The following is a 26,757-nucleotide window of genomic DNA, read 5'->3' as shown; positions in this document are numbered from 1 at the left end:
AGTATTCCATTGTGTGAATATACCATAATTTATTTATTCATTCATCCGTTGATGGGCACCTTGGTTGCTTCCATCATTTTGCTCTTGTAAACAGTGCTGCAACGAACATGGGTGTGCATATACCCGCTCGTTGTAAAGGCTTTTATTTCTCTAGGATATATTCCAAGGAGTGAGATTGCTGGATCATATGGTAGTTCTATTTCTAGTTTTTCAAAGAAGCGCCAAATTGATTTCCAAAGTGGTTGTACCATTTGACATTCCCACCAGCAGTGTATAAGTGTTCCAGTCTCTTCACACCCTTTCCAACATTTATTGTTTTGTGTTTTTTGGATTAATGCCAGCCTTGTTGGAGTGAGATGGAATCTCATTGCAGTTTTCATTTGCATGTCTCTAATGGCTAATCATTGTGAGCATTTCCTCATGTATCTGTTAGCTACCTGAATGTCTTCTTTAGTGAAGTTCCTGTTCATATCTTTTGCCCATTTTTAATTGGCTTGTCTTTTTGTAGTTGCACTTTTGCAATATCATGTAGATTTTAGAGATCGGGTGCTGATTGGAAATGTCATACTTAAAAGCTTTTTCCCAGTCTGTAGGCAGTCTTTTTACTCTTTTGGTGAAGTCTTTGGATGAGCATAGATGTTTGGTTTTTAGTTGCTCCCAGTTATCTAGTTTCTCTTCCTCATTGTTAGTAATGTTTTGTATACTGTTTATGCCATGTTTTAGGGCTCCTAGCATTGTCCCTATTTTTTCTTCCATGATCTTTATTGTTTTAGATTTTATATTTAGGTCTTTGATCTATTTTGAGTTAGTTTTTGTGCATGGTGTGAGGTATGGGTCTTGTTTCATTTTTTTGCAGATGAATATCCAGTTACGCCAGTATCATTTGTTAAGAAGACTGTCTTTTCCCTATTTAACTGACTTTGGGCCTTTGTTAAATATCAGCTGGTCATACGTGGATGGATTTATGTCTAGATTCTCAATTCTGTTCCCTTGGTCTATGTATCTGTTGTTGTACCAGTACTAGGCTGTTTTGACTACTGTGGTGGTATAAGAGGTTCTAAAATCAAGTAGAGTGAAGCCTCCTATTTTGTTCTTCTTTTTCAGTAATGCTTTACTTATCTGGGGCCTCTTTCCCTTCCATTTGAAGTTGGTGATTTGTTTCTCTATCTCATTAAAAAATGCCGTTGGAATTTGGATCAGAATTGCATTGTATCTATGGATGGCTTTTGGTAGAACAGACCTTTTTACAATGTTAAGTCTCCGACACTGGGTTATCCATGAGCAAGGTATGTTTTTCCACTTATGTAGGTCTCTTTTGGTTTCTTGCAGTAGTGTCTTGTAGTTTTCTTTGTATAGGTCTCATAAAGTTCATTCTTAAGGAAAACTAAAGAAGAATTTGACTTCTGATTTTCTGATGTAGATGCTGGACTTAGAGTAGTTCTTCACATCTTCAGTTCCACAGATGTCTTATAACTGGAAATAAAAATCACTTCATAGACAGTTGTTTATGTCGTCAATATCTGCTTCTTGTATTTTGACTCTGTTTTTCAAATGGACCTTAAAATTCCATTCTAACAGATATTATTTTCATTGCTTTTCTCAATGTTTTGGGCATTTTCTTTGACACTATTCACCAAAATATATCCTCCTCCTTCTGTAGAGCATTGACTGGGAACTGACTGATTACTCAGGAACTACATTGCCAAGCCCCGGCTGAATCGAGATGTGAGCGTGTGACTAGCTGACACCAATAAAATGTGAGCTGAAGTGATATGTGCTACTTCTGAGCCAAGAATATAAAAAGCAGGCATGCCTCCACATGCTCTTTCCCCTCTTACCAGCTAGTACAGGCAACAATGAGGCCACAGGTAGTATTAATCTTTTTTGTAGTGTTCATTTCTTTGACATGCTTAGGAAGCCTCTAGATTTCTTCTCAGAATAATGTTTTAAAATGCATGAAATAAAATACTAGAATTATGAAAGAAATCAATTATATTGAATACAATTATCATAATATTTAGAAAATTAGTGATATGACAGTATGTGTGCATTAGTTATCTATTTCTATATAACAAATTATCCCAAAATTTAGCAGCTTAAAACAGCATTTATTATCTCAAGGTTTCTGTGATTCAGGAACCTGGAAGTAGCTTAGCTGGGTGGTTCTGGCTCAAGTGTCTCTCATAATAAAGCTGCAATCAAGATATCGAGGAGGAATACAATCACGTAGAGGTTCGAATGGGGTAGGATCTGGTTCCAAGCACCTCAAATGGCTGCTGGCCGGCTTTCGTTCCATGCCATATGGGTTTCTCAAAACATGGCAGCTGGCTTCTCCCAGAGCAAATGATCCAAAAGTGGGCACAGAATCCACTTAGTTGTTATAACGTTACCTCTGAAGTGACATCGCATCACTTCTACCATATTCTATTCATTGGAAGCGAATCAACAAGTCTAGTCTACCCTCGAGGGAAGGTGATTACACAAAGGCGTGAATGCCAGAAGGCTGGGATCACTGGGGACTATCTTAAAGGCTGCCTACCACAGTGTGCGTTAAAAAAAAAAATTCAAATACAAGATCTAGAGGCAGGTTTAGTAACTGCAATTTTGAGAGCGCTGAGTATAAATGCTTCCTTGAGAGAGCTAGAACAACGATAATATGATAAAAAAAAAAAATCTGTGATTTCAATTTGTTATGAAGTCACAAGTATTGCTAATGCTTTTTTTTTTTTTCCGCCTACTTTCATATTTAAGGGATATGATAAATTTCAGTTTAAAGTTGACTTGTAGGTAAATTTTCTCATACAAGTATGCTGACAGCCCTAAATTCTGTCTGTGGATTCCTTGAAGGTTGGCAGACCCTTCAGTTTTATCCATGGTCATCAGGAGATGAGAAAGCCACAAGATGGAAGAGGTTTAGGTCCCTGAATCACTGCCTAGAGGAAACAGTCACGGCCTTGGACTGCTGAGTGAGAAAAAAGCTTCTGTTGTGTGTGAGCCATTATACATTTTGGAGTCTATTTGTTACCACAGCCTAGCCTACTCTACCTAGGATATTTGCCAGCTGATTACTGTATTACTTCTACTTTCTTCCTTTGTCTTTCATCATACACTCTTGAGAAAATTCCAATTTATTTTTGTGTAAAATTCCATATATGTATCTGCTAGACCATCACATGTCACTCATAACAAATGAGCTGAACTTTAATATGTACCAAGGACCTATGGAGACTATATTTTTCCAGTGCCTTTTATTTTTTCCCCAATTTTTAGCTTTATGCATCAGATGGTTGTCAGTTGTATCCCTATGAATAAATTATACATGACCAATAATGACAAATATTTGCATGGCTCCTGCTCCTGGAAGATTTTTAAGCATGTTAATGAATTCATTTCCCAGCAGTTGATGTGAATATCTCATTCCAGGACCAACAGATTATCTTTTATGCTATCGCCAGAAATATCTCCTTGGGAACGTAATAGAGAAATGAATGCGTCTAGGCAAAGATGCTAAACGTGTCTGTGCTGGCAGAAATTAATCCAGTCACAGCACAAGGTTAAACTATTTCCATGGGTTTTTTAAAAGTAATAGGACAAACATTAGAGAAACAATGTCAGGTTAATAATTTTACAAAAAGTGTTCTAAAATTGAGTCAAAAATGAGCCAATGGTGCTAACTTTTAACCTAAGTAACCAGGTAACAATATGACAAACTGGAATTTGAAAATAATGTTTTTGCAAAGTATTAAGCCATTTTTAGGCATGCCCATCATGTCGGCTGGAACTCAGTATGCAGCTTCTTTTTAATTGGAACCAAATGTTTTAACACATATTCTTTTCTCCCTGAACTATGGTGCTCCACTTCATTCCACAAGGGAAGATTGATGCAGGTAAAAGAGGACTATAGGGCACGCTAGAAACAAGGGGGAAAAAAAAAACTCAGAAGATGCTCTTTGGAAGCAAATGTTCTCCTAGTAAAAATTTATAATTAGGCTTATTAAGAACGTAAGTTAGCAATGGAACTTTTATTCTTCTTTGTTAAATGACAGTTTGGGCACCTGATTTGTACATCCTATATACAAAAAATATATATATATATATATATATTTCCTTAATTCCTAGCTCTTCATTATCTTACACAATTTAAATAAAAATAAAATGGTCTTAATTTTTTAAAGTTTTTTTAAGTATTATAAAAGTGATGTTTATTGTAGAACTTCTAGAAAATACCAAAACCAAACCAAACCTGTTGCCATAGAGTTGCTTCCGACTCATAGCGATGAGTATGAGTTAGAAAATACAGATTATGAAGAAAATTTTTTACATCACTTATGAAAATCCAAATGCCAACAGAGTATCATTTTGGGGTTTATTCTTATATTGTTTATGTATACATACAGGTAAATATTTTTAAAAATGAGACAAATGGTCTTATTTTTAGCAATCCTCTCTTGGATAAATTAACAGATGAACTAAAAGAAACAGAATTTTTCAAAGAAGTTTTGTTATTATTCTATTTATTCCTTTGTAACTTTCACTTGGTTTGAAACTTTATTGCTTTGGCTTTGAAGTTTAGTGAGCCTTTTCCTGAAAAGTTAGTACCTGGCCAGCCATAAAACCTTTGCCTTTTTAGGGCCATACTCATACCATTACTCTGTTCTATTACACCAAGATGTTAGATGCTGAAATAGACAAGGGGTAAAACAAACATGATGACAGCTTTTATTCACAGCCCACAAAGACTGACGCAGTCTTCGCAGACAGGCTTTTTTCAAATAACCCATTAAACAAGCAAGCGTTTTCAGATACAACGTAAAATCCAGAACTTTTGGGCTCAACCGTTGTTCTACTAAACTACTCAATACAGGTAGAATCAATGGTGTAGTTTTACAAAATGTGCTGAGTAATTTAAACAGTTTTCTCATTGTTTTTTAGCTTTCAAATATAACTGCACACAGAATACTCCCAAAGCAGTGTTTTCTGACCTAATCTCCAACACATCTAAAGGGATGGAGTGTACAGTCCCCTAATTCAATGTCACAAATTCTCAACCATGCACTAGTAGAAAAAACATGTGTTTAGATATTCAACAACTTTGGGTTAAAACCCTGACTTCTCAGTTTATTAGCTAATGAACAAATTTTTTTAACCCTGAAAATTGTTTCCTCTTCTTTGTTTCCAACTTTCACATTCCAATTACCAGTAATTATCGATGCATCTTGATTTTGTGTTTGATCAACTTCAGACTGCAGAAGTTGGTAAAAAATCTTCAATTTCCTCATCTTCCTCATTAGTAGCTGGTGTGTAAATATGAACAATGGTCATGTTAACTGGTCTTCCTTGTAGAAAGAAGAATAACGTATGAATATTATCCTATCACTGACAGCGTTGTACTTCAGAATAGATCTTGAAATGTTCTTTTTGATGACAAATGCAATGCCATTCCTCTTCACTTTGTCATTCGTGGCATAGTAGACCATACGATTGTCTGATTCAAAGATGGCCAATATCAATCCATTTCAGCTCACTAATGCCTAGGATATTGACTTTTATGCATTCCATTTCATTTTCCAATTTTCCTAGATTCACACTACTTACATTCCACGTTCCAGTTATTAATGGACGTTTGCAGTTGTTTCTTCTTATTTTGAGTCATGCCGCATCAGCAAATGAAGGTCCGGAAAGCTTGACTGCATCCATGTCATTAAGGTCAACAATACTTTGAGGTGGCATCTCTTCCCCAGTTGTATTTTGAGTACGTTCCAACCCGAGAGGCTCATCTTCTACCACTATCTGAGACAACATCCCGATGTTTTTCTTAAGGTTTTTGTGGCTAATTTTTTCAGAAGTAGACCGCCAGGTCCTTCTTCCTAGTCTGTCTTAGAGTCTGGAAGTCCACCTAGTCTGGAAGCTCTGCTGAAACCTCTCCACCACGGGTGGCTCTGCTGGTATTTGAAATACTGGTGGCATAACTTCCAATAACACAACAACATGCAAGCCACCACAGTATGACAATAAATAGCATTTATTAGAGAATTACGAATTAATAGGAAGGTTGTTTGTTTCAACTTATATGAAAAAGTTGTTCTAAATCAAAGAAACTTATATAAATTAAACTGGTGATAAATTTGGTATTAGAATGCTCTATCTGTAATTGCTGTGGTTATTATATAAACCAGTTGAACCCATTGCCATAGAGTCAATTCCTACTTTTAGTGACCATATAGGACAGAGCAGAACTGCCCCATACTGTTTCTAAGGAGTGGTGGACGATTAGAACTGCCAGCCTTTTGGTTAGTAGCCAAGTGCTTAACCACTGTACCAGCAGAGTTCCTAGGTTACTATATAAACACTAAAAATTAAACCAGCTATATGTTATAATCAAATACCATATTTCATTATTTTTTCAGATGTACAATTTTTCAAATTTTAACAACTTTGAAAATGAAATGCGATAATAATTGATGTACACTGTTAATGGGCAGAAGTGGTACTAAAATAATAGTGCATTCAAAAAAATTTTTTTAATTTGGCAAAACATGCTATAAACAATTATTTCATGGAACTAAGTAGAATATTTTGTTTCTGTGGTAAATAAGTATATGCTGAACATGAGACTTAAAATTGCGGGAAATAGTATAAGGTAGTTAAGGGAAGACCTTGATCTTTTCATTAAAAAAAAAGAAGCTTCTGTTGCTACATTGAAATTAATTACAGAATGATTACATATATATACACTCATATGATATTTCATTGAATTCACTATATATAGAAAAGTCTAATGCAGTTTTCTTTTTGAATGGCTACAGAATGAAGAGTCAAACTGTTGGGTCTCTAATAATGCTTCAAGAACATCTGTCTTAGTTATCTAGTGTTGCTGTAACAGAAATACCACAAGTGGGTGGCTTTAACAAACAGAAATTTATTTTCTCACAGTTAGGAGGCTAGATTCAGATTTCTGGCTCTAGTGAAAGAAAGCCTTTTTCTCTCTGTCAGCTTTGAGGGAAATTTCTTATCACTTCAGCTTCTGCTTCTGGGCAATCTTCATGTGCTTGGCATCTCTCTTTCCCTGTCTCCGTTTACTTTAATCTGCTCATTTTTTACTTTGTAAGAGATGGACTCAACACACACCCTATAGTTATTCTGCTTCATTAACATAACAAAGACAACCCATTCCCAAATGGGATTATCACCACAGGCATAGAGGTGAGGATTTACAAGACATGTTTTGGGGGGAAACAATTTAATCCATAACATCTGATGAGTAATTCAAGGTAAAATTATGATGGCCCTGTATAAGATCACATAGAGTCACTGGGTGGTGCAAATGATTAACACGCTTGGCTATTAATGGAAGGCTGGAGGTTTGAGTCTGCTCAGAGGCACCTCAGAAGAAAGGTCTGGAAATCTACTTCCAAAAATCCAACCACCGAAAGCTCTATGGACATAGTCTACTCTGACACACATGGGGTCACCATGAGTCAGAGTTGACTTGACAGCAACTAGTTTTTTATAAGATCATTTATAACATATAGGAAATGACAAGCCATCTGCAGAGATGGCTAGAATCCTGCTCATGACCTGGTTAATCTCAAGACTCCCAGTAACCTTAAAATCTAGACAAAGAATTATTTCCCTTCCATAGACTGTAGTTTCATGAGGCAGGATTCAAGCTTTTATGATGGGCAGAGCATTGCTAAATGCTTTGAGGAGCACAGAGGTTTCAGGTATGGCACTGATAATTTATTTTCTGTGTTGATGAAAACTGTGCAGAATATCAGATTGAAATATGGCTCCACAATTTATCCGTCTGATTTTATCTACTTTTCAAAACTCTATCATGTTTTTGTCAGTAACACAATTGTTTATCTCTGGAAAGTTGGAGGTCGTGTGCCTCATGCAGGTAATTCATATTTATTACTGACTCAAACTTTCAGAGAGATTAGGTTATCTTTCTCTGTCACACCTCTTAATTTACTGTAGGTTTTTTTTTTTTATTATTTTTATCATACCCTTAGTGCCTAATTTTGCACTCCTTTATACATTCCATTTCCTGTTGTACACCCTAAGTCCATCCTTTAGCTCTCTAAGATCTAATGAAGATATCATACCATATAGCCTTGGAGCTGTAAGTTTTGACAATTTCTGCTCGTTTTGTTACTTTCATGCGTGTCTTTCCTTTTTCTTACAGCACTAACAAATATACTGGCCTGAGATGCTCCCACATTTTCATTTCATGTATATATTTTTTGCATGCCCTTGTACAGTATACAATTATGACTAAGACCTAGGAACTACTTTGCTTTAAGTATATGCAGTGAGTGGTTTAGGTAAGCTCTACAGTTGGGTAATCCCCAGTACTGACATTGCTGAGAAGTATGGTAGGGCAGAGAAATGTTATTACTTATGTCCCACTCAGAGCCCTGGTGGCAGAGTGGTTAAGAGCTCGGTTGCTAACCAAAAGGTCGGCAGTTCTAACCCACCAGCCACTCCTTGGGAAACTTCTGCGGCAGTTCTACTCTGTCCTATAGGGTTATAGAGTTGCTACAAGTAGTTGGAATCAAGTCTACGGCAATGGGTTTGGTTTTTGGCTTTCCGTCTTAATCACATAAATGAAAAAGTAAATTTGAAATAAAAGAAAATGTTAGTACTTATAATGTGTCAAGTAGAATTGTATCATGCAGCATTCATCTAGCAAGGCCATGTAATAATACTTGAAGTGTGTGAACTTTTTAAATTGATAAATAAACAAATAAATATTTATCTGTGTATGCATTGGAAACCCTCTTGGCATAGTGGGTAAGAGCTGTGGCTGCTAACCAAAAGGTCAGCAGTTTGAATCCACCAGGTGCTCCTTGGAAACCCTATGGGGCAGTACTACTCTGTCCTGTAGGGTCGCTATGAGTCGGAATTGACTTGACGGCAACAGGTTTGGTTTTTTTTTTAGGTATGCATATGCTAAAATATATAATCTATTACCTAGAATAAGACACAGGGGAACTATTGACCAAGTTGCATAAAACAAGAACACTTGAGGTCAGGTTGATCTGATTTAACTCTATTATAAATGTTTATGTGGGTGTTATGGATTAAATTGTGTCCCACAAAAATGTGTGTCAATTTGGCTAGGCCATGATTTCCAGTATTGTGTGGTTGTCTACCATTTTGTGTACTGACACGATTATCCTATGTTTTGTAAATTCTAACCTCTATAATGTTAATGAGGCAGGATTAGAGGTAGTTATGTTAATGAAGCACGGCTCAATCTACAGGATTAGGTTGTATCTTGAGTCAATCTCTTTTGAGATATAAAAGAGAAAATTGATCAGAGAGGAATGTAACCTCATACCATCAAGAAGGAAGTGCCAGGTGTGGAATGTGTTCTTTGGACCCACAGTCCCTGTGCTGAGAAGCTCCTTGACCAGGGGAAGATTGATAACAAGGACTTCTCCTCAGAGAAGGAAAGCCTTCCCCTGGAGCTGGCACCCTGTATTTGGACTTCTAGTTTTCTAGACAGTGAGAGAATAAATTTCCATTTCTTAAAGCCATCCACTTGTGGTATTTCTGTATAACAGCACTAAAAAAAATAAAAAATAAAAAAATAACAGCACTAGGTAACTAAAACTGTTGGAAAATGCTGTTGTGGAAAAATAGTGGTCTTTAGACAGAACTTTGATGTGATCTTAAAAAAAAAAAACCCTCACCGTTGAGTAGACCCCAACGCATAGCGACCCTATGGGACAGAGAACTGCCCCAAAGGGTTTCCAAAGAATGGCTGGTGGATTTGAACTCCTAATCTTTTGGTTAGTAGCCGAGCTCTTAGCTCCCCACTTATCAGCCATATTACTTCTGGCAAGATACTCTACCTCTCCAAACTTCAATTTCCTTACTGATAAAATTACGACTATAAATTGAATGTTATGCAATCAGTTCTGCTATGATGCAACATATGTGTTCACCAAAACCACCCAAACCAAACCCACTGCCATTGAGTCGATTCCAACTCATAGCAACCCTATAGGACAGAGTAGAACTGCCCCATAGAGTTTCCAAGGAGCACCTGGCGGATTTGAACTGCCGACCTCTTGGTCAGCAGCCGTAGCACTTAACCACTATTCCACCAGGGTTTCCTAAGAACCACCATCAAACCAAAACCAAACCCAGTGCCCTCGAGTTGATTCCGACTCATAGAGACCCTATAGTACAGGGTAGAACTGCCCCACAGAGTTTCCAAGGAGCGCCTGGCGGATTTGAACTGCTGATCCTTTGGTTAGTAGCTGTAGCACTTAACCACTACACCACCATACGATGTAAAAATCACATAATAAAATCCAGAGGGCTTATGGGAAAAATGGGGGTGAGGGTACAGCATAATACTAAAAAATTCATCGGTGGCACATTAAATAAAAATGGTAGCAGTTTTACCCATGTTAAGTGGTTAAGAAATACATAAATACAACAAATATAGTGCTTTACCTTAAAAATACCTGAGCTTTATGTGTGGAAGTGGGCATAAGAAGGGTTATAGCATATGTGTTATTGTAAAGTGGTAGAAGGAGAATTATCTGAAATCAGAGGAAAAGTTGTAGCACCAGATGTAGATGGGTATGGAATGTGTAGATATTTACGGCGTTTGTGTGTTTAAGCATTTTTCCCCAGCTTTGTTCAGTTGGGTGCAGTTACTGCATTCACCTAGTGTTTTTCACAGACAGAACTGTGCATAGGCAAATGTGAAATTCATGTTATGCTCAAATTGTTCCCTAACATATCATTTACCTTGAAATAAATTCGTGGTTTTAAAACGAGTTTACAGTATATGCTAAACACTAGAGATGAAAAAATACAATTATCTTTCCTTCAAGAAAATCACAATCTAGTAGGATAATGTGTTTTAAAAAGTGAATAATTATAATACAGAATGATAAATAATGCAATAAAAATAAACACCTTATTTTAAAAAGAGTTTGAGGTGGCTTATTAAAATTCATGGAGGAGGATTCTATTTCCTCCTAATGGTGGATTGTATGATTTGGGTAACTTGTTTCAGACATCTACTCAAAAAATTGGTGAGCCGATTTGGGACTGAAGAATTACTAGGCCATGATCTGGAATGGACAGAGACCCAGGAAGAGAAGCCAGTCTCTGAAGCCTCTTTTCCCTAGCTGTATTTACTGATTTGAGAGGGACAGCTGAGAGATTGAGAGGTGCTTCTTCCAGCCTCATAGAGCTAGACATGCACGCATTGAAGTTCAGGGCTTGACAAGGAGATAAGAGACTCTAGTGAAGCCTCTCCTTTTGGGTTCTTGAGCTAGAATTAGATAAACCCTCTTAGCAACTTTAGCTATACTTTCAATAATTTTAATCCTTGATGACCCCAGATTCCTTACACCTGGCAGAAGCAAATATAAATCCTTTGTGGAGGAAGATAACACCATCCTCGGCCTAAAAATAATTTTACAAATACAACATGTGGCACATTTCTTATTCTCATTTTAGCTGGGATTTCCTTTCCTTTAATAGTTACATTAAACAGTAAGCTGACACAATTTGAGGGACAAAGGTTTTTACAAAAACTTTGAAAGTATTACATGTTCCATTTGTTGCATTGATCTGAGAAAGATGTACATTAATCTTGGTGGGATTTACTCAGGAACAATGGTTAACAGTAACATTTTTTTTTTTTCCCAAAATGGAAAGTTGAATACTAAGGAAAAACACTACAACAAATATTTCTTGAATAAATAATTTTGGTAATCTTAAACCTTCCAAAAGAAAATTAAAGACACTGCAGAAGTGGGTAGTGAATGTGGAAAAAAAAAGTTAGCTTGTTCAACAGTAGGAAATGAAATTGGTTAGACAAGGGGAACCACTTATTCCACTGGTACAGATCTGAAAAAATGCCACACCATTTGGAAAACTGTTCTCATAAATAGGAACTGCCTCTACTCAAAACTGCACCATGGAATTCAGGGTCCTTGTGTGCCAGCAACAGAAACCAACACTGGCTAATTCACCCTGAAAAGAAATTTACTGGAAGGGTATAAGCTAGCTAAAAGAATCAAAGCAAAGCCTGGGGAAGGATAGGAACCAAGGGAGGCCCGGTGGCAGGAACTGCAGCAACCATCTAGTTAGCGAACCTCTGTTGGCCCCATTCCTCTGCTGTTGACCATAAATTGTCAATGATCTATAAGTTAAAATAAGTTTACTAATGCATTAGGTATAATATACTCTTTGAGCATCGCTTTTGTGCCTATTTATCCTATTACTAATGGTGGGCATTTGTTTACCATTTATATTTCTTTTTAGGATAATTTTCTATTTTTATCCATTGTCCATTTGTTAAATGAATTTCTGAGATTTTTTCTGTGTTCTTTTCAACATTATTTTTATTTTAATAGGAAACATGTTTCATTACAAGGAATGAAGCTGTAACGGTAGAATTTCAGGGTGTGAAAATGAGACAATGCAATGAATATGCTATTAGAGACATAAAACATGATGTAAATTTAAGGACCTCGAATTCTGAAGGTTGATAAAAGCAAGTATCATTTATCACATGGCCTAGTTCAAGAAAAGTCTGGATGGCTTGTCCATGCTAACCCTCTACTGAAGGGTTTGATGCACCGTATCTCCTCTTTTGTTACTACCTCAGGTTATTCAAAATCACAACCAGCTTCACTGCATCAGACACAAAGATGAATTCATTTTTCAATACATTTGCAACTGAATCGCAGAGAAGGCTTAAGATAAAATCCTAGGTTGGAAAACACTTCAGCCAGATTTTAGTGTATTTTGAGTAAGTGGATAAGGGCTGTTAGTACTGAGGAGTTTCCCCTGCCCTCCAAATACCGGCAGAAATAGTAGAGTTGTACTGAGCCGTCAGTGATTCGTTCTTTTCCTTTAATATGCTTAAGTCATTCTACAAATATTTACTGAACTCCTTCCTGTCTAGATGTTTAGGACGTATCAATTAACAAAATAGGCAAGGATTCCTGCTCCTACATTCTAAGGTGGAGGGGGAGACTACAGTAAAAGAAAACCAGGGATTCATCCTACGAAGATAAAAAATGAGGTCCTTTTTTAGTTAAGCAAGTAAATTGGATTGTGAAGAGAGAGTGCACTAAGCAGTATTCAATTCACAACCAGGGTCCAATGATGGTTTTAACCGACAGAGGACTGGTTGCTAATTACAACTTTGACATCCTTTAGGGTAGTTAACGCCCCTAAACATCAAGTAATAACGGTATAAGGTCCTGCGGAAAAAAGTGCAGCTCAGAGAAGTATTAATAGAAAATGTGCTATGGCTTTTATCTGAAATTCTATCCAAATCAAATGTGGCTTGCCTATTTATAATCTGACTTATAATTTTGGTAGGCCAAATTGTGCTGGGTTGTGCTCCTCAACCGGCACAAATTACAGGCTGAAAGCTTAAACGCTTCGTGCGCTTCATTCTTGTGCGAACGCTAACATTCCGACATGCCTAACAGACAACGCTTGAACAATGTCGCAGCGAAAAAAACCATCCTGTGACGCAACGCAAACCACCTATACTGCCTAAGCAAATTCGGTGTACTGCGATTTAACTCCCGGTTAGGCACGGTGGAGTTCATCAGACGCCACTTAGAAAAAGGATAAAGATCGTGGCCATTTTCTATCATCGCAGTGCGTTCGGCACATTTCATCATAAAGCAAAAGTGATATATTTCAGTCTTCAGTTAGGCGGCCAAGGAAAAACTCAGCGCTTCCTGGCGGAGGGAGACGACCTGCAGTCACACATTCGCCTCTCGGCTCCCTCCCGGCCTTTTCCTAAGTGATAGTTTTGGTCAGGCCCGACTGGCAGTACAGTTGACTCCGCCTCAAGAAAAAAATGGACCATAAGACCTAATGACAGCAGAAACTGAAAGGCGACAGTGAGGTCCTGAGTGTCTCTCAACGCGAGGCAGATACAAGAGCAAAGCCCACTCCAGACCCAAACCCTAGCAAAACACACCACGCCACCGTCTACCACCCCCACAGGCGGAGGTTCGCAGAGCAGGCCGAAGGGCGGAGCCGCCAGATTTTCGCGCGAGAGCAGCTACGCGACTTCCCAGAGAGCCTCAGGCAATATCTTAATACTGGCCAGGGAGCCAGTCCAGGGCGGAAGAGCGGGCGGGGCTTGTTCAGCTATTTAGCTGCACTGGAGGCCACGCCCCAAGTCGGAAGTGACGGAGACGAGCAAGCGCGTCGAAGCTACCTCTATGGTTTTCCTCTCGTTCTTGAGTCGGGAAATGGCCGCTGTGTAGTTACAAGGGAGATTAAGTCTCGGGAACCGTGGTCTGGCGTATCAGGTAGGCCTTGCGCGGCAGTCAAATGATAAAATGGCAGTGAATACCGAGGACGGGTGAATATCTGTTGACTCTTTTGTGTGTGGTGACGGGTGGGCGGCGGTAGGATAACTCAGGAAATGTTGTGGCGTTATTTATGCGCTTTCCTCTCAGTTTTCCTCAGGATATCGAGGCACTAGAGGGTCGGATAGGTGAGGGGTAGGGAAGCACTGCAAACGGTGCGCGCGCGCGCCCGCCAGTCTAGCGCCAGCCCTCGAGACTGCACGGTTCTCTAGTGCGCGTGCGCGTATCTCGCTCTTCCAACCCTTCCCCCATTTTCTCGGCCCGACCGTACGTTTCCCCGCGCACGCGCTCGTGCTTCTCTCCTCCCCGCCTACGGCTCCCGCGGCCGCCGGCCGTGCAACTTGTGTCTGCTTCTCATTGGCTGGGATCGCACCTTTCTTCCCGGCTTGTTTGGGCCTTTGAAGAAATCACTGCGACCTGCAGCAAAGTGCGCGGGGTAGGTAGACCCTTTTTCGCGTGGTACTTCAGTATATTTCCCCCGGCTCCAGGATGTCTGTCAGTTTGCGCCGCATTTTTGTTATTATGCCGATTCTTAGGATCCTGTTCTGCTGCCCCTGTAACTGACCCCGACACCCCCACCCCCCGCCCCTCGGTTTTCCGGAAGACTTTTCTCTAGGGTTAATCTCAGGTCCCTGGGAGCCCACTCTGTTCAGAAGGGAACGTGTACTTTGGCCTCCAGAAATTGGTGTCTAATTGCTTTTTCCTAGCAGGAGAGGGGGTGTCTTAGCGGATGGATCTAAGAATGACCCTGCCACACCCGGGCTAAAGGGCAGTTGTTAGGACCATGGAAAGCATATCCTCGGCGTGTGATTCAGCCTATTACATCGTATTCGATATGTTGCAGCCATGTTTGGTTGACTTCTGATGGGATAAATGGGTGGGAATGGTGAGTGAAGGTTAGAGACTTTGTCCTCATTTTAAATTCTTAAGTTGGCTTTATTGACAAAAGAAAAGATTGATCTCTTTAGAATCGAGCAGCAACACCGGCAACTACTTTTTACTTTTTTTTTTTTTTTAGCGTTTTAGGCTTGAAAAAAATTGAAAAGTTGAAAGCAAATGTGACTAAAACTGATGCAGGACTTGTATTCTGCTGCAGCAGTGGTTAAAAAAAAAATTTTTAGTATTGAAAAACAAAGCAAAAATTTCTTTTTCCTCATTCCTGTTGGATTCTAGTTGGAACGATTGGGGTACTGTGTAGACAGTAAAGAACTTTTACATAGGAAAAACTGCTTGCAAGCTTTCTTGCGTTTTTTTGTGTGATCCTTGCCAGTTCAAGATAAATAATTTGATGAGAGGGATTGTTTGTCTAAAATAACTCATGTAAACAACCTAAAGCCTGCCTGCTTAACGGCTTGTAGCGACTTGTTTTAAGGACTTCACACGTTCACCAGTACATTGTGGTAAACATTGGAATTTACCTTAATTCTGACAATGAAGAAAATGGTGGCAAAGGAGACTGTTTAGTTGGAGGCATTTCTTGGAAGCACATTAGTATTTTTCGACTTGGAGACAGACATATAAAAAGTACTTATTACTTTGTAGGCTCAGGTCTAGTTGAGTTTATTGAACGACCAGTGGGCAGCAAGCTGCAGTAGATTAACTGTATGATGAGAAGGCTTGTGGAAGTGGAGAAAATCCTTTCCAGTTTTACAGAGCTTTGGATTCCGAGTACCCAGAAATTACGTGAAAGTCGTTACTTGCACACTAGCTGAATCCTCCTGTGTACTTAAAAGTGCTGCATTAATTAACAAAGTAGATAAGGGACTCCAGAAGACCAACATATTTCTGAGTAGTAGGTGTAAATGTTTAGGCTGTGTTTGTAGGGTATGAATTTGTTGTTCATTGTTCACATCCAGCTTCTTAAATGGTCATCAGTATTATTTCAGAGTCTTAAGCATTTAATATTGTGTTCGACTCTCCCCAAGTCTTAAAAACCAACCTACAGACAGTAATGTAGTAGTACTATCCTACATTTGTGTAGTGTTCTGGAGTTTTCAGATACTTTAATTTTACTTCACCCTTGAAAAAAAATGATATTACAAGAAGTAGGAATTTCTCAGTTTTCTAGATGGAGGCCAAAACAGTAGAAAACTTGTTTAAGGCCACATGAACCAGCGAATGGCATTGTATTCTGATGCTCAATTCATTGTGCCCTTTAGCAGGGTGACAGGAAGCTGGACTAAACTAAAAATTTATGACTAAGCCTTATCTTTTTTATTTTTTTAATTATGAAAAATTTCAAACACAAAAATTTAGAGTTCAGTAGTAAACTCCTATGTTCTTATCATCTAGTAATAGTAGTAATAGCCTCATCTATTTTACTGTCCTGTTTGCCTGTTTCTACTCTCTGAGTCGGAATAGACTCGATGGTAGTGGGTTTTTTATTTGCCTACTTTTTTTTTTGTGGAGTATTTTGAAGCAGAATTCCAGATGTTATTAAGCATTTCTTGCAAGATTTTTATTTATGCTGATGAATGCTATAACAAAAGGACTAGTTATTTTTGTATGCTGGTATTTTTGCAACCTGACATACAAGAATCATTTGGCACAAACTTAATGGCTGGCCTCCAGAAAGACTGCCACAAAGTTTAGCAGTAACATTTGTTGAGTGTGTATTGTGCCAAGTATTAAAGTAAGCTATTTATATTCATTGGTTTATTTAATCTTAAACCTTTGAGGTAAGTACCGTTATTAGCCTTATTTTACGCCTGAGAAAATTTGAAGCTGAAAGAGATTAAGGTAACCTGTCTAGTGTTGGACAGCTAGTTAATAGTTGAGCCTGGATTTGACCCTAGTCTACAGGAGTAATACTCTTGGGATATTGTGTTCAGGATTATTAAAACTGTGGATAGCCGTAATTTGTTCACAAAAATCTAGAGCCAAGACTCCCTGAATCTGTCAGAATGAAGGCTTGGCCCAAGTAGGGTTGAAATGGTAGCCTAAGGAATCCATTTTTTGAGGGTTCATCTTAAATATTTTGTTTAGCCCAGTTTTCTTCGTTTTTAGCATCATTTATGTTCTAGCTAGTTGTTGCATATTATTTTATAAAAGATACAGTATGTTAAGATGTTTAAGAACTTAAGTAGTAATAAAAGCCTCATCTATGTATATTCCTTTCTGGTTAGTGAATCAGTTGGATAAAGATCCATGAGACAATTTATTACCTCTGTTTACAAGTGGAATATGTAAGTAAGTGATCTCGGTTGTAATAAACGGAGGATTGATATGGCTTTTTAAATTCTATATTTGTGTTGTGACCACATCAGGCATCTGATAGGGTATCAGAGAAGGCACAGGATTTGTAATCTGGAGACTTTGGTCAAATTCCGGTTTAACAGTTACTCTCTTCAACCATAAGCAGCCTAAAAGGTCAAGCACATCTCTTGGTTTCTCCCCCAATCTTGCCCTTCTTCCACATTTCACAAACTCAGTAAAGGTTTTGCTCACTATGTAGCCAGATGCTTAAGCCCAGAACTTAGAATTTAGGAATCACCCTTAATTCGCTGCCCCACCCCCATTCTGTTCACTGTACTTCCAAATCAGATCCTGAGTTTCCCTCTCTTTTTCCTTCTTTATTGCTACCACCTTATCCAGGCAACTGTTATATTTAACTTCGACCTTCTAATTTGTTTCCCTGTTCGCTCCTCTCCCATGTTGTCCCTCCTAAACATAGCAGCTATTTTAAAATGTAAATCAGATGGTGCAGTTCCTTAAGCAGGTCCTTCAGGGGCTTCCCATTAGTTAGAATAAAAACCAGACTCCTTACTTGGGCCTTTCCTATCTCTTCCACCTTATCGCATACCCTCCTCTGTGATTATAGTGTCTTGTTCTTACTGTCTTTCTGCAGTGAAGGTATTGTGATTGTGTATTTGGTTAGAACCCCCTCCCCACCTTTGCAGTGTCTTTTAGCTTAAATCTTACCTCCTTTAAAGAAGGCCCAAGGGCCCACCTAAGTAGTCTCTCTTCCCCCATATGTCCTCCCCCCACCATCATAGCACTTGTTTCTATTTGATGTTTTCTGTTTTCCCCTTATAAGAGTGTAAGCCCCAAGAGAGTAGGGAATTTATGTGTCACTTAAATGCTGTATTTCCACCACTAGAATAGTACCTGGCATGTAATAGGCACTTAGTAAATTTAAATGGATTCTGAAAGCTTAGAGGCCTCTCTGTGTGAAAGATGGTGTTAATTTGGAAGGAGCCCTGGTGATGCAGTGATTAAGCTCTTGAACCGAAAGGTTGGTAGTATAGTTCAAACCCACAGGAGAGAGATGTGGCAGTCTGCTTCCATAAGGATTACAGCCTTGGAAACCCTATAAGGCAGTTTTACTCTGTCCTATAGGGCTGCTATGAGTCAGAATCGACTTCACAGGAACAGGGTTTTGTGGTTAACATGTAGTTCATGAGATTATGAGAATTAAATGAGAAAATTTATTCTTGGCATATGGCTGTATTTAGATGTTCATTATAATTTGTTGCTGATCTCTGTTTCTAGTTTGTTTCTGGAGGGGAGGAGCCTCTTATATAGTCATGTCTGCCATAGTACCTAGTACAGTGCTTTGTACGTAGACTTTGAATATTTTCTTTAAACTCGCTTGAGTTGATCACACAGTCTTTGAAAATAACTGTGTCACATTTTACATATGATCATTGGAGCTCTTGGTGTGGTTACTTGAATAGAATGCACATACAGATTGTAAATAAGAATATTCAGGTAGTCTCTGACTCATTAATGGGCTTCCATTCTGAGGACGACTCTGTCCTAAGTTGGTTCTGAAGTTGAATCCTGCCTCCATTTTTTTTTTTTTTTTCAGTTTTTATTATTATTGCCTTTTATTATCAGTATCTTTATAAATCCGATGTTTATTTGTCTCTGGGGATTGGAAACATAAATTTACAGATATATTGTAACATGTATTAATATGTATTTAATACATAATACTAATGATAAGGTATATTTTAAAAAAGTGGTTATAAGGGCAGTTTGTCAAAACTTGGGGACTACCTGTATATCTACGAGTGTAACAGCCTATAGCCCCTGCTCCCTCATTTTGCTATTTCTAGTTTATATTTCGTTGGAGCATCAAAAAATCATTACTTGGAATAAAGAGGAATTTGGCAGTTGGCTCTTTTGTGGATATACAGAAATTAAAATTAACCTGTTGTAATTGCTTAGGGGTAAAGAATATACTTTAGAATGCCTTCGGTATTTTCACCCAAGCCAACCTGGTCTTTTCCGGGTTTTTTTCCTACTTAGTATATTTTCCTTAATTACTAGGCCCCTCTTCCTCCTTCCTAGCCTCAAATCTCTTAATCTCTGTAGGGCCATGGCTTTTTAGGGAACACCGTTCTTGATTCACCGGTTTAATCTTACCATTACCTCTATGTTGGCTTCCCAGTCTTAACTGCATTTTTTATTGGATTGGTTGCTTTGTAAGATGCATAGATTTTCACATTAATGTATATTTTTATTCTTTTAAGATGGCTTATATATTCTTTGAGTGGAGACATATACCAATCTTGTATTCTTTAGTTTTTGCTCCCTTGGAGTTTTTTGACCAACATAATCAAAAACCACTGACTGTTATTCACAAGGCTAACCTTGCAATATTGATGTTGTGTACTGTCTGGTTGATTCCGACTCATGTTGACCCTGTAGGACAGAGTAGAACTGCTTCTTCATAGGGTTTCCAAGGCTGTAAGCCTTTATGGAAGCTGACTGCCGAGTCTTTCTGCTGCAGAGCGGCTGCTGGGTTCAAACCAGCGACCTTCAGTTAGCAGAGCATTTTAATCACTGTGCCTCCAGGGCACCTTCAATATTGATGCCTAGTTAATATTTTTTCAAAAATTTATATTTATTTTTCGGTAATGGTGACTTAGTTTAGGGGAGTATTGGTTTCCAATAAATTATTTGCTTTATTTGCTGTTTGTTTATTTAAATGTCAGCACAGCACAATGCTTTAGGCACAAAGTTTCAAGTTAATGTGATGACTGTTGTGTCAATTTTAAAAATCCGTTTCAGATGAAACAAAACTAAACGCAGGGATGGAAGTGCCAAGAAAATATCGAAGTGTTAAATTTTCATATTTTAGATAAATTATAAACTATAGCATTTTGAATACTAACTCTAGATTACAGGACAGATTTTGATATACCTAAATGGCATTGTTTATCCACTTAGGAATTTTCTGATAGAATCACAGGGAATCTTCTGTTTTTCATATCCCCCAGTAGCTGAAATTAGAAATCAAGTATTTAACAAGTTAAGGTGCTGTCAGTTTCATGGTACATGGCTGTATTGTGATTAAAAAAAAAAAAGTGGAGTTTTTTAAGCTTTAATTGTTATGTTTACTGTTCCCTAAATTAGCTTCCCCTTCTGTTAGGTGATAAGTGCCTTTATTAGAGTTTATTACAGTGCCCAATATGATGCTTTGTTACAGTGGATACTTAATTAACTAGAACTCAAACTCATTTTTTATCTTTACTAGGAATTTGAATTTAGAGTTTAATATCAGAACATTGTCTCCAGGAAGAATTTTACAGTATCTCAAAGACTTCCTTGACTGCTCGATCCTGCGTAATAAAGTTCAAGGTAAATAGCGTTCATTTTTCTAGTTTTCAATTTTGACTTGAGAAAATGTGGCTATTGAAGGAATGATTCGGGGATGGAGTCTGAAACCTAATTTTGGTGACTTGTATGAAGTAAGCCACATTTTAAAAGTTAAGTCTGTCTCATCTGCTTCTAGATCGTGAATCTGCTTTTATTTTCGTAAACACAGCTAGTAAAAGACTCAACATATAAAGCTATTTAAAAATAAAACAAAAATGCCATTTAACACATTTTCTGTAATCCAAACAGGAAGAGTTCCGTAACTTTTTTTTTTTTACTTAAGTTCATATTAAGGTAATTAAAATTCTTCACTGTGTATCAAACATTTTATTAAAGGTACTGCCTGTATTCATTTAGTTCTTTCAACAATTCTATGAAGGAGGTATGGTTATTTTCTTTTTACAGCTGAGGAAACTGAGTCACAAAGAGGTTAAGGAATTTGCCAAAGGTCACACAACTAAGGAAGTATACCTGCTCCTGGATTTGAATCCAGGTAGTCTTAACTGCAGAGGCCGCATTCTTCGCTTCTTTTAGCAAGTATATTTTTGCAGGAGAGCAGACAAAAACATTAATTCACATCTCTTTTGGACTGATAACTAGTTGATAGGTATACTTTCTTACCACTCACTTTGAAATCTCAGGCGTGTCTATTAGAAAAAACAACACACAGAAACCCCAAATCTTTCAAAATATATTTGCTGCTTGAAAAAAAAAAATACTCGGACTCGGGGGTATTCATTCATTCAACAGCTGTTTATTAAATACCTGTTCAGCTTATGTATCACAAGCTGTGCTGCATCCTACGATGTATCAGTGAACAAAAAAAAAATAAAAAGCATTGTCTTTACTGTCACCGAGTTTCAGACTAATAAATAGTCTGTAGTTGATGGTGCCATCTATACCACTAATCAATTGATGCTACATAAAGTACCTGGTTGGTACAATCCTTAAGAGTTTATTTCCCTAACCCAGGGATCTGTTAATCTTCATTTTTCATTTCACCGCAGCCAAGGTGTTGTGGACTGGAAAACCTAGAAAATACATGAATGACCTACCAGAAGTTACTTTCAAAAAGATTAAGGGCAAAGATAACAGATATTCTAGAGATACATGCATAGTATAGCACCTCTAATTCTTAATAACTTGAAAGTATTTCTTTCACTTATTAAAATTAATTTAAGTGAAAATAGGTTTTGCCTTTTGCTGATATCTCTAAAATCATAATAGTGTGTCCATTTACCTCAGAGCTGGAAAAAATAAGATTATTGGTATAAACTTTGTTGTGTTAGGCACTGTTGAGTCAGTTCTGACTCAGTGCACAACAGAACAAAACACTGCCCCATCCTGTGCCATGCTCACAGTAGTTTCTGTTTGAGCCCATTGTTGCAGCCACTGTGTCAGCCCGTTTCATTGAGGGTCTTCCTGTTTTTTGGTGGCCCTCTGCTTTGCCAAGCATGATATCTTTCTCCAGGGTCTGTTCCCGCCCAATAACATGTCCAAAGTACGTGAGATGAAGTCTGCCCATCCTCGCCTCTAAGGCGCGTTCTGGCTGTACTTCTTCCAAGACAGATTTGTTCATTCTTCTGTCATTCCATGATATGTTCAATATTCTTCACCAACACCATAATTCGAAGACATCAGTTCTTCGGTCTTTTCTTATTCATTGTCTAGTTTTCACATGTATATGAGGTGATTGAAAATACTGTGACTTGGATCTGGTGCACCTCAGTCCTCAAAGTGACATCTTTGCTTTTGAACACCTTAAAGACGTCTTTTGCAGCAGATTGGTCCAGTGTAATAAGTTTGATTTCATGACTGTTCCTTCCTTGAGTGTTGACTGGATCCAAATAAAATAAAATTCTTGACAACTTCAGTCTTTTCTCTATTTATTGTGATGTTCCATATTGGTCCAGTTGTGAGGATTCTGGTTTTCTTTATGTTGAGACGTAACCTATACTCAAGATTGTAGTCTTTGATCATCTTCATCAGTAAGTGCTTCAAAGTCCTCTTTGCTTTCAGCAAGCTAGGTTGTGTCATCTGCATATCACAGTTTGTTAATGAGTCTTCTTCCAACCCTGATGTCATGTTCTTCATATAGTCCAGAATGGGGCAGTTGTACTCTGTCCTTTACTGTTGCAGTCAACTTGATGGCAAGTTTTTTTTTTTTTTAATGTAAATTATATATGTACTATAAAAAATGTGGGAGGGGCACTATTTTGAAATCAAATAGCAGTAAAATGTCACGGTTTCCAGTGGTCCAGATTACCTATGTTATAGACTGAAAATGTGACCTACCAATTTCATTATGGTGTCAAAAAGTAAAACTGCAGAGTTTGCTATACCAAATTTGCCTTGTGTTCTACCAGGTCTCCTTGTGCTAAATGCTAAATTCACTTCGTATTTGTTGCAGATCTTATTCCACATTTTGAACCCTGAAGCTGTATTTTACTCTGTCTTTCTGTATTTCTTGCTTACTTGGGATTGAGAAGAAAAGTAAGAATAGAAGACAAAGGTGGTAGTCTACGTAGTAGAGGATAGTTATGTTTATTTTGAAATATCTGAAATCTTTTGAATTGTCATTTATGTTCTCTGAGAAAGAAGTATGATTATTATTGTCTCTCCTAGAACTCAGCTCAGTGCCTCCACAATAATGAGCAAAGTCTAGGCAGGTAAAATGAGTGCCTTCAAAAATACATGGTTGTAGAAAAAATGGTTTAAATATATGGGAGTTATAGACTGTTAGAAATTTAGTAAGTTGAGTTTTAGGGAAATGTTAATTTTGAGCAATAAATTTAGTGCAAGTTCGGAAATAGTTATATGTGGCAAGATAAACTTGGGAGGCTAAGACTGTCTAATCTTAGGAATCATTAGAAAATTTTGAATATAACATTTGGAATGTGCATGCAGTGATTTTATATATATGCTCATATAATTTTGTAAAAAACAGATCTTAAAAACCACTTGTTCTTGACTATCACTGATTTCTGTATCCAGTAAGGTCTAGCTGTGGCCTTACAGATACTAAATAGTGTTTAGAAAGTTAAGACACTGATTCTCAAGTTTTCTTTTTCCTATAATTCTAATATTCTTTTACAGTAATCGTCTTGATTTCTTTTATCTTTTATTTCTCTTCATCTTCTTACCAGAATGCTACAGGGTGAACTAGGCTTTGTCACATGAGTATTTTTATTTTACTGTCATGATTACTGAGTGTATACTGTGTAAGAGAGCATTGAACTCCAGCCGTTTAGAGACTTAGTGACCTTTGTTCTACTAGGACACTATCTAGCACCACTCCAGGCAGTATTGTATATGTGGTGTGGTCAGTTTAGTCCCATTTCAGGGCCATAAAGCACTTAGGATGACTGTGTGGTAGGTTTATTTTTCTTTAGTATTATGCCATTGTATTTTCTCTGTTTCAGGCTTCTTATCTGTAAAACTCTGATGTTATTTGTCTTTTTTACAGGAGAGGTAGGCATTTGTATTGGGGATGGAATAACATCTAACATGCTGCTGCAGTCTGGTATTGCTCTTGATTCTGCAGCTACTGCCTTTTTGGATTGAGGCACATAGGTGGGGCAGTGCATAGAAATCTTCTGTTGTCTTCAATATACAGTATCTGTCAACGCAGGTGAAAATACAGTTTTAGTTAGGTATAATTGATTGTTTTCTAAATACTTGAAAATAATGATAACGATGAATAACCTTTGAGAAACTGTTACAGTTTTTAAAATTAAATTTGTATCTGAAAATAAGTTAAATAATGTGAAACTTCTTCAATCCTATCGTGATTTTAACTTTTTTTGCTGTTTCATTTGACTAGGCTAAAAAGAAATGGGTCGCTCCAATTCTAGATCACATTCTTCAAGATCAAAATCTAGATCGCAGTCTACTTCTCGATCACGATCAAGATCACACTCTAGAAAGAAGAGATACAGGTGAATTAATGTGCTTTTAATACTTCTAGTCATGATAGTTATACCAGTTAATGCCTACTATGTTCAGACACAGTGCTAACCACATTAATATTTTATTCTCAAAGAACCCTGTGATACGAATCTATTGTTATCCTTATTATAGAGTTAGAGAAACTGAGAATTGCCCAAGTGGCAGGATAGTAAATGGCAGAGCATGGATTTGAATCCAGTTAGTCTCACCCCAGGTCTCAGATTCTTACTATACTGTGCTAATACATGGTGATTTTTTTTTTTTTGCATTTATCTATAAAGTTAAGAGACGAATTATATGACCTAAGAATTATCTGGCAGTTAATAGTGCCTGTGTATTTTTTCGTAGTTTTTCATTCTCTTTTTTGTTTGTTTTAGTCTGGGGTCTCAAAAATTCTTTTTTTAAAATGACTAACTCGGGTTATTTTTCTTCAAATAGTAATAAATGAATACTTAACATAGTGCCTGCATAGATGTACTATAATTTGGTAATAACGTCATATTAGATATGTTGAATTTTTCCCTTATTTTTTTGTGCCTTGGTTCCTAAGGCCTTTACTGTCTCATTATTTACCTTTGAAATAAGGCTTTTTTCGCTGGAAATGTTAACTTTTGTGTAAATGAGAATTTTGTTAATATACGCTTTTAGCTTTGGCAGTTTATTTACATGTTATACTCAACTAGAAGCATTTAGAACGGTAGAATGAATTTTATTTTTCTCGCATTGATATTTATTTCATTTTTAGTTCTAGGTCCCGATCCAGGACGTATTCAAGATCTCGTAGCAGAGATCGTATTTATTCTAGAGATTATCGTCGAGATTACAGAAATAATAGAGGAATGAGAAGACCTTATGGGTACAGAGGAAGGGGTAGAGGGTATTACCAAGGAGGTGGAGGTAGATATCATCGAGGTGGCTATAGACCTGTCTGGAATAGAAGACACTCTAGGAGTCCTAGACGAGGTCGGTCACGTTCCAGAAGTCCGAAAAGAAGATCTGTTTCTTCTCAGAGATCGCGAAGCAGATCTCGCCGGTCATATAGATCCTCTAGGTCTCCAAGATCTTCCTCTTCTCGTTCTTCATCCCCATATAGCAAATCACCTGTCTCTAAAAGACGAGGGTCTCAGGAAAAACAAACCAAAAAAGCTGAAGGGGAACCCCAAGAAGAGAGTCCTTTGAAAAGTAAATCACAGGAAGAACCGAAAGATACATTTGAACATGACCCATCTGAATCTATTGATGAATTTAATAAGTCAGCCACATCTGGTGATATTTGGCCTGGCCTCTCAGCTTATGATAATAGTCCCAGATCACCCCATAGTCCTTCACCTATTGCTACACCACCTAGTCAGAGTTCATCTTGCTCTGATGCCCCCATGCTCAGTACAGTCCACTCTGCAAAAAACACCCCCTCTCAGCATTCACATTCCATTCAGCATAGTCCTGAAAGATCTGGGTCTGGTTCTGTTGGAAATGGGTCTAGTCGATACAGTCCTTCTCAGAATAGTCCAATTCATCACATCCCTTCACGAAGAAGTCCTGCAAAGACAATCACACCACAGAATGCACCAAGAGATGAGGCTAGGGGACGTTCCTCATTTTATCCTGATGGTGGAGATCAGGAAACGGCAAAGACTGGAAAGTTCTTAAAAAGGTAAGAACTAAAGTAGGAAATTTAGACTATACTATTAATATTTTGTTCTTTGAATTTCATTTTAATTTTATAAGACTACATTTCATTGTGATAGGCATTTAACTAGTGGTTTTTGCTCACAACACCCTTTTTTATAGGCTAATTCCAGATTGTATTTAAAGTGTT

At 37.7% G+C, this 26,757-nt stretch overlaps 1 protein-coding gene across 5 annotated transcripts in view; it reads left to right on the top strand.

The window, feature by feature from the left end:
* The first annotated feature begins 14,191 nt into the window (after nt 1-14,191).
* BCLAF1 (BCL2 associated transcription factor 1) overlaps nt 14,192-26,757 on the top strand; it is a 29,527-nt gene continuing 16,961 nt past the window's right edge. For 3 of the 5 annotated variants that reach the window (XR_010322968.1, XM_064291221.1, XM_010590302.3), the window contains exons 1-4: nt 14,193-14,324; nt 20,869-20,972; nt 24,814-24,928; nt 25,684-26,592. Coding sequence is in view for 4 of the 5 variants with exons in the window: in XM_064291221.1 (XP_064147291.1) it covers nt 24,825-24,928; nt 25,684-26,592 (1,013 nt within the window). In the remaining variant the exon portion in view is untranslated. Of the gene's footprint in view, nt 14,325-20,868; nt 20,973-24,813; nt 24,929-25,683; nt 26,593-26,757 lie in introns of all 5 variants that reach the window. The other 2 variants (XM_064291223.1, XM_064291219.1) reach the window with 2 other exon arrangements.

This window comes from Loxodonta africana, chromosome 1 (assembly GCF_030014295.1).
Source record: "Loxodonta africana isolate mLoxAfr1 chromosome 1, mLoxAfr1.hap2, whole genome shotgun sequence".
In the NCBI taxonomy this organism is placed as follows: Eukaryota; Metazoa; Chordata; class Mammalia; order Proboscidea; family Elephantidae; genus Loxodonta; species Loxodonta africana.
This window is presented reverse-complemented; position numbering and strand designations above follow the sequence as displayed.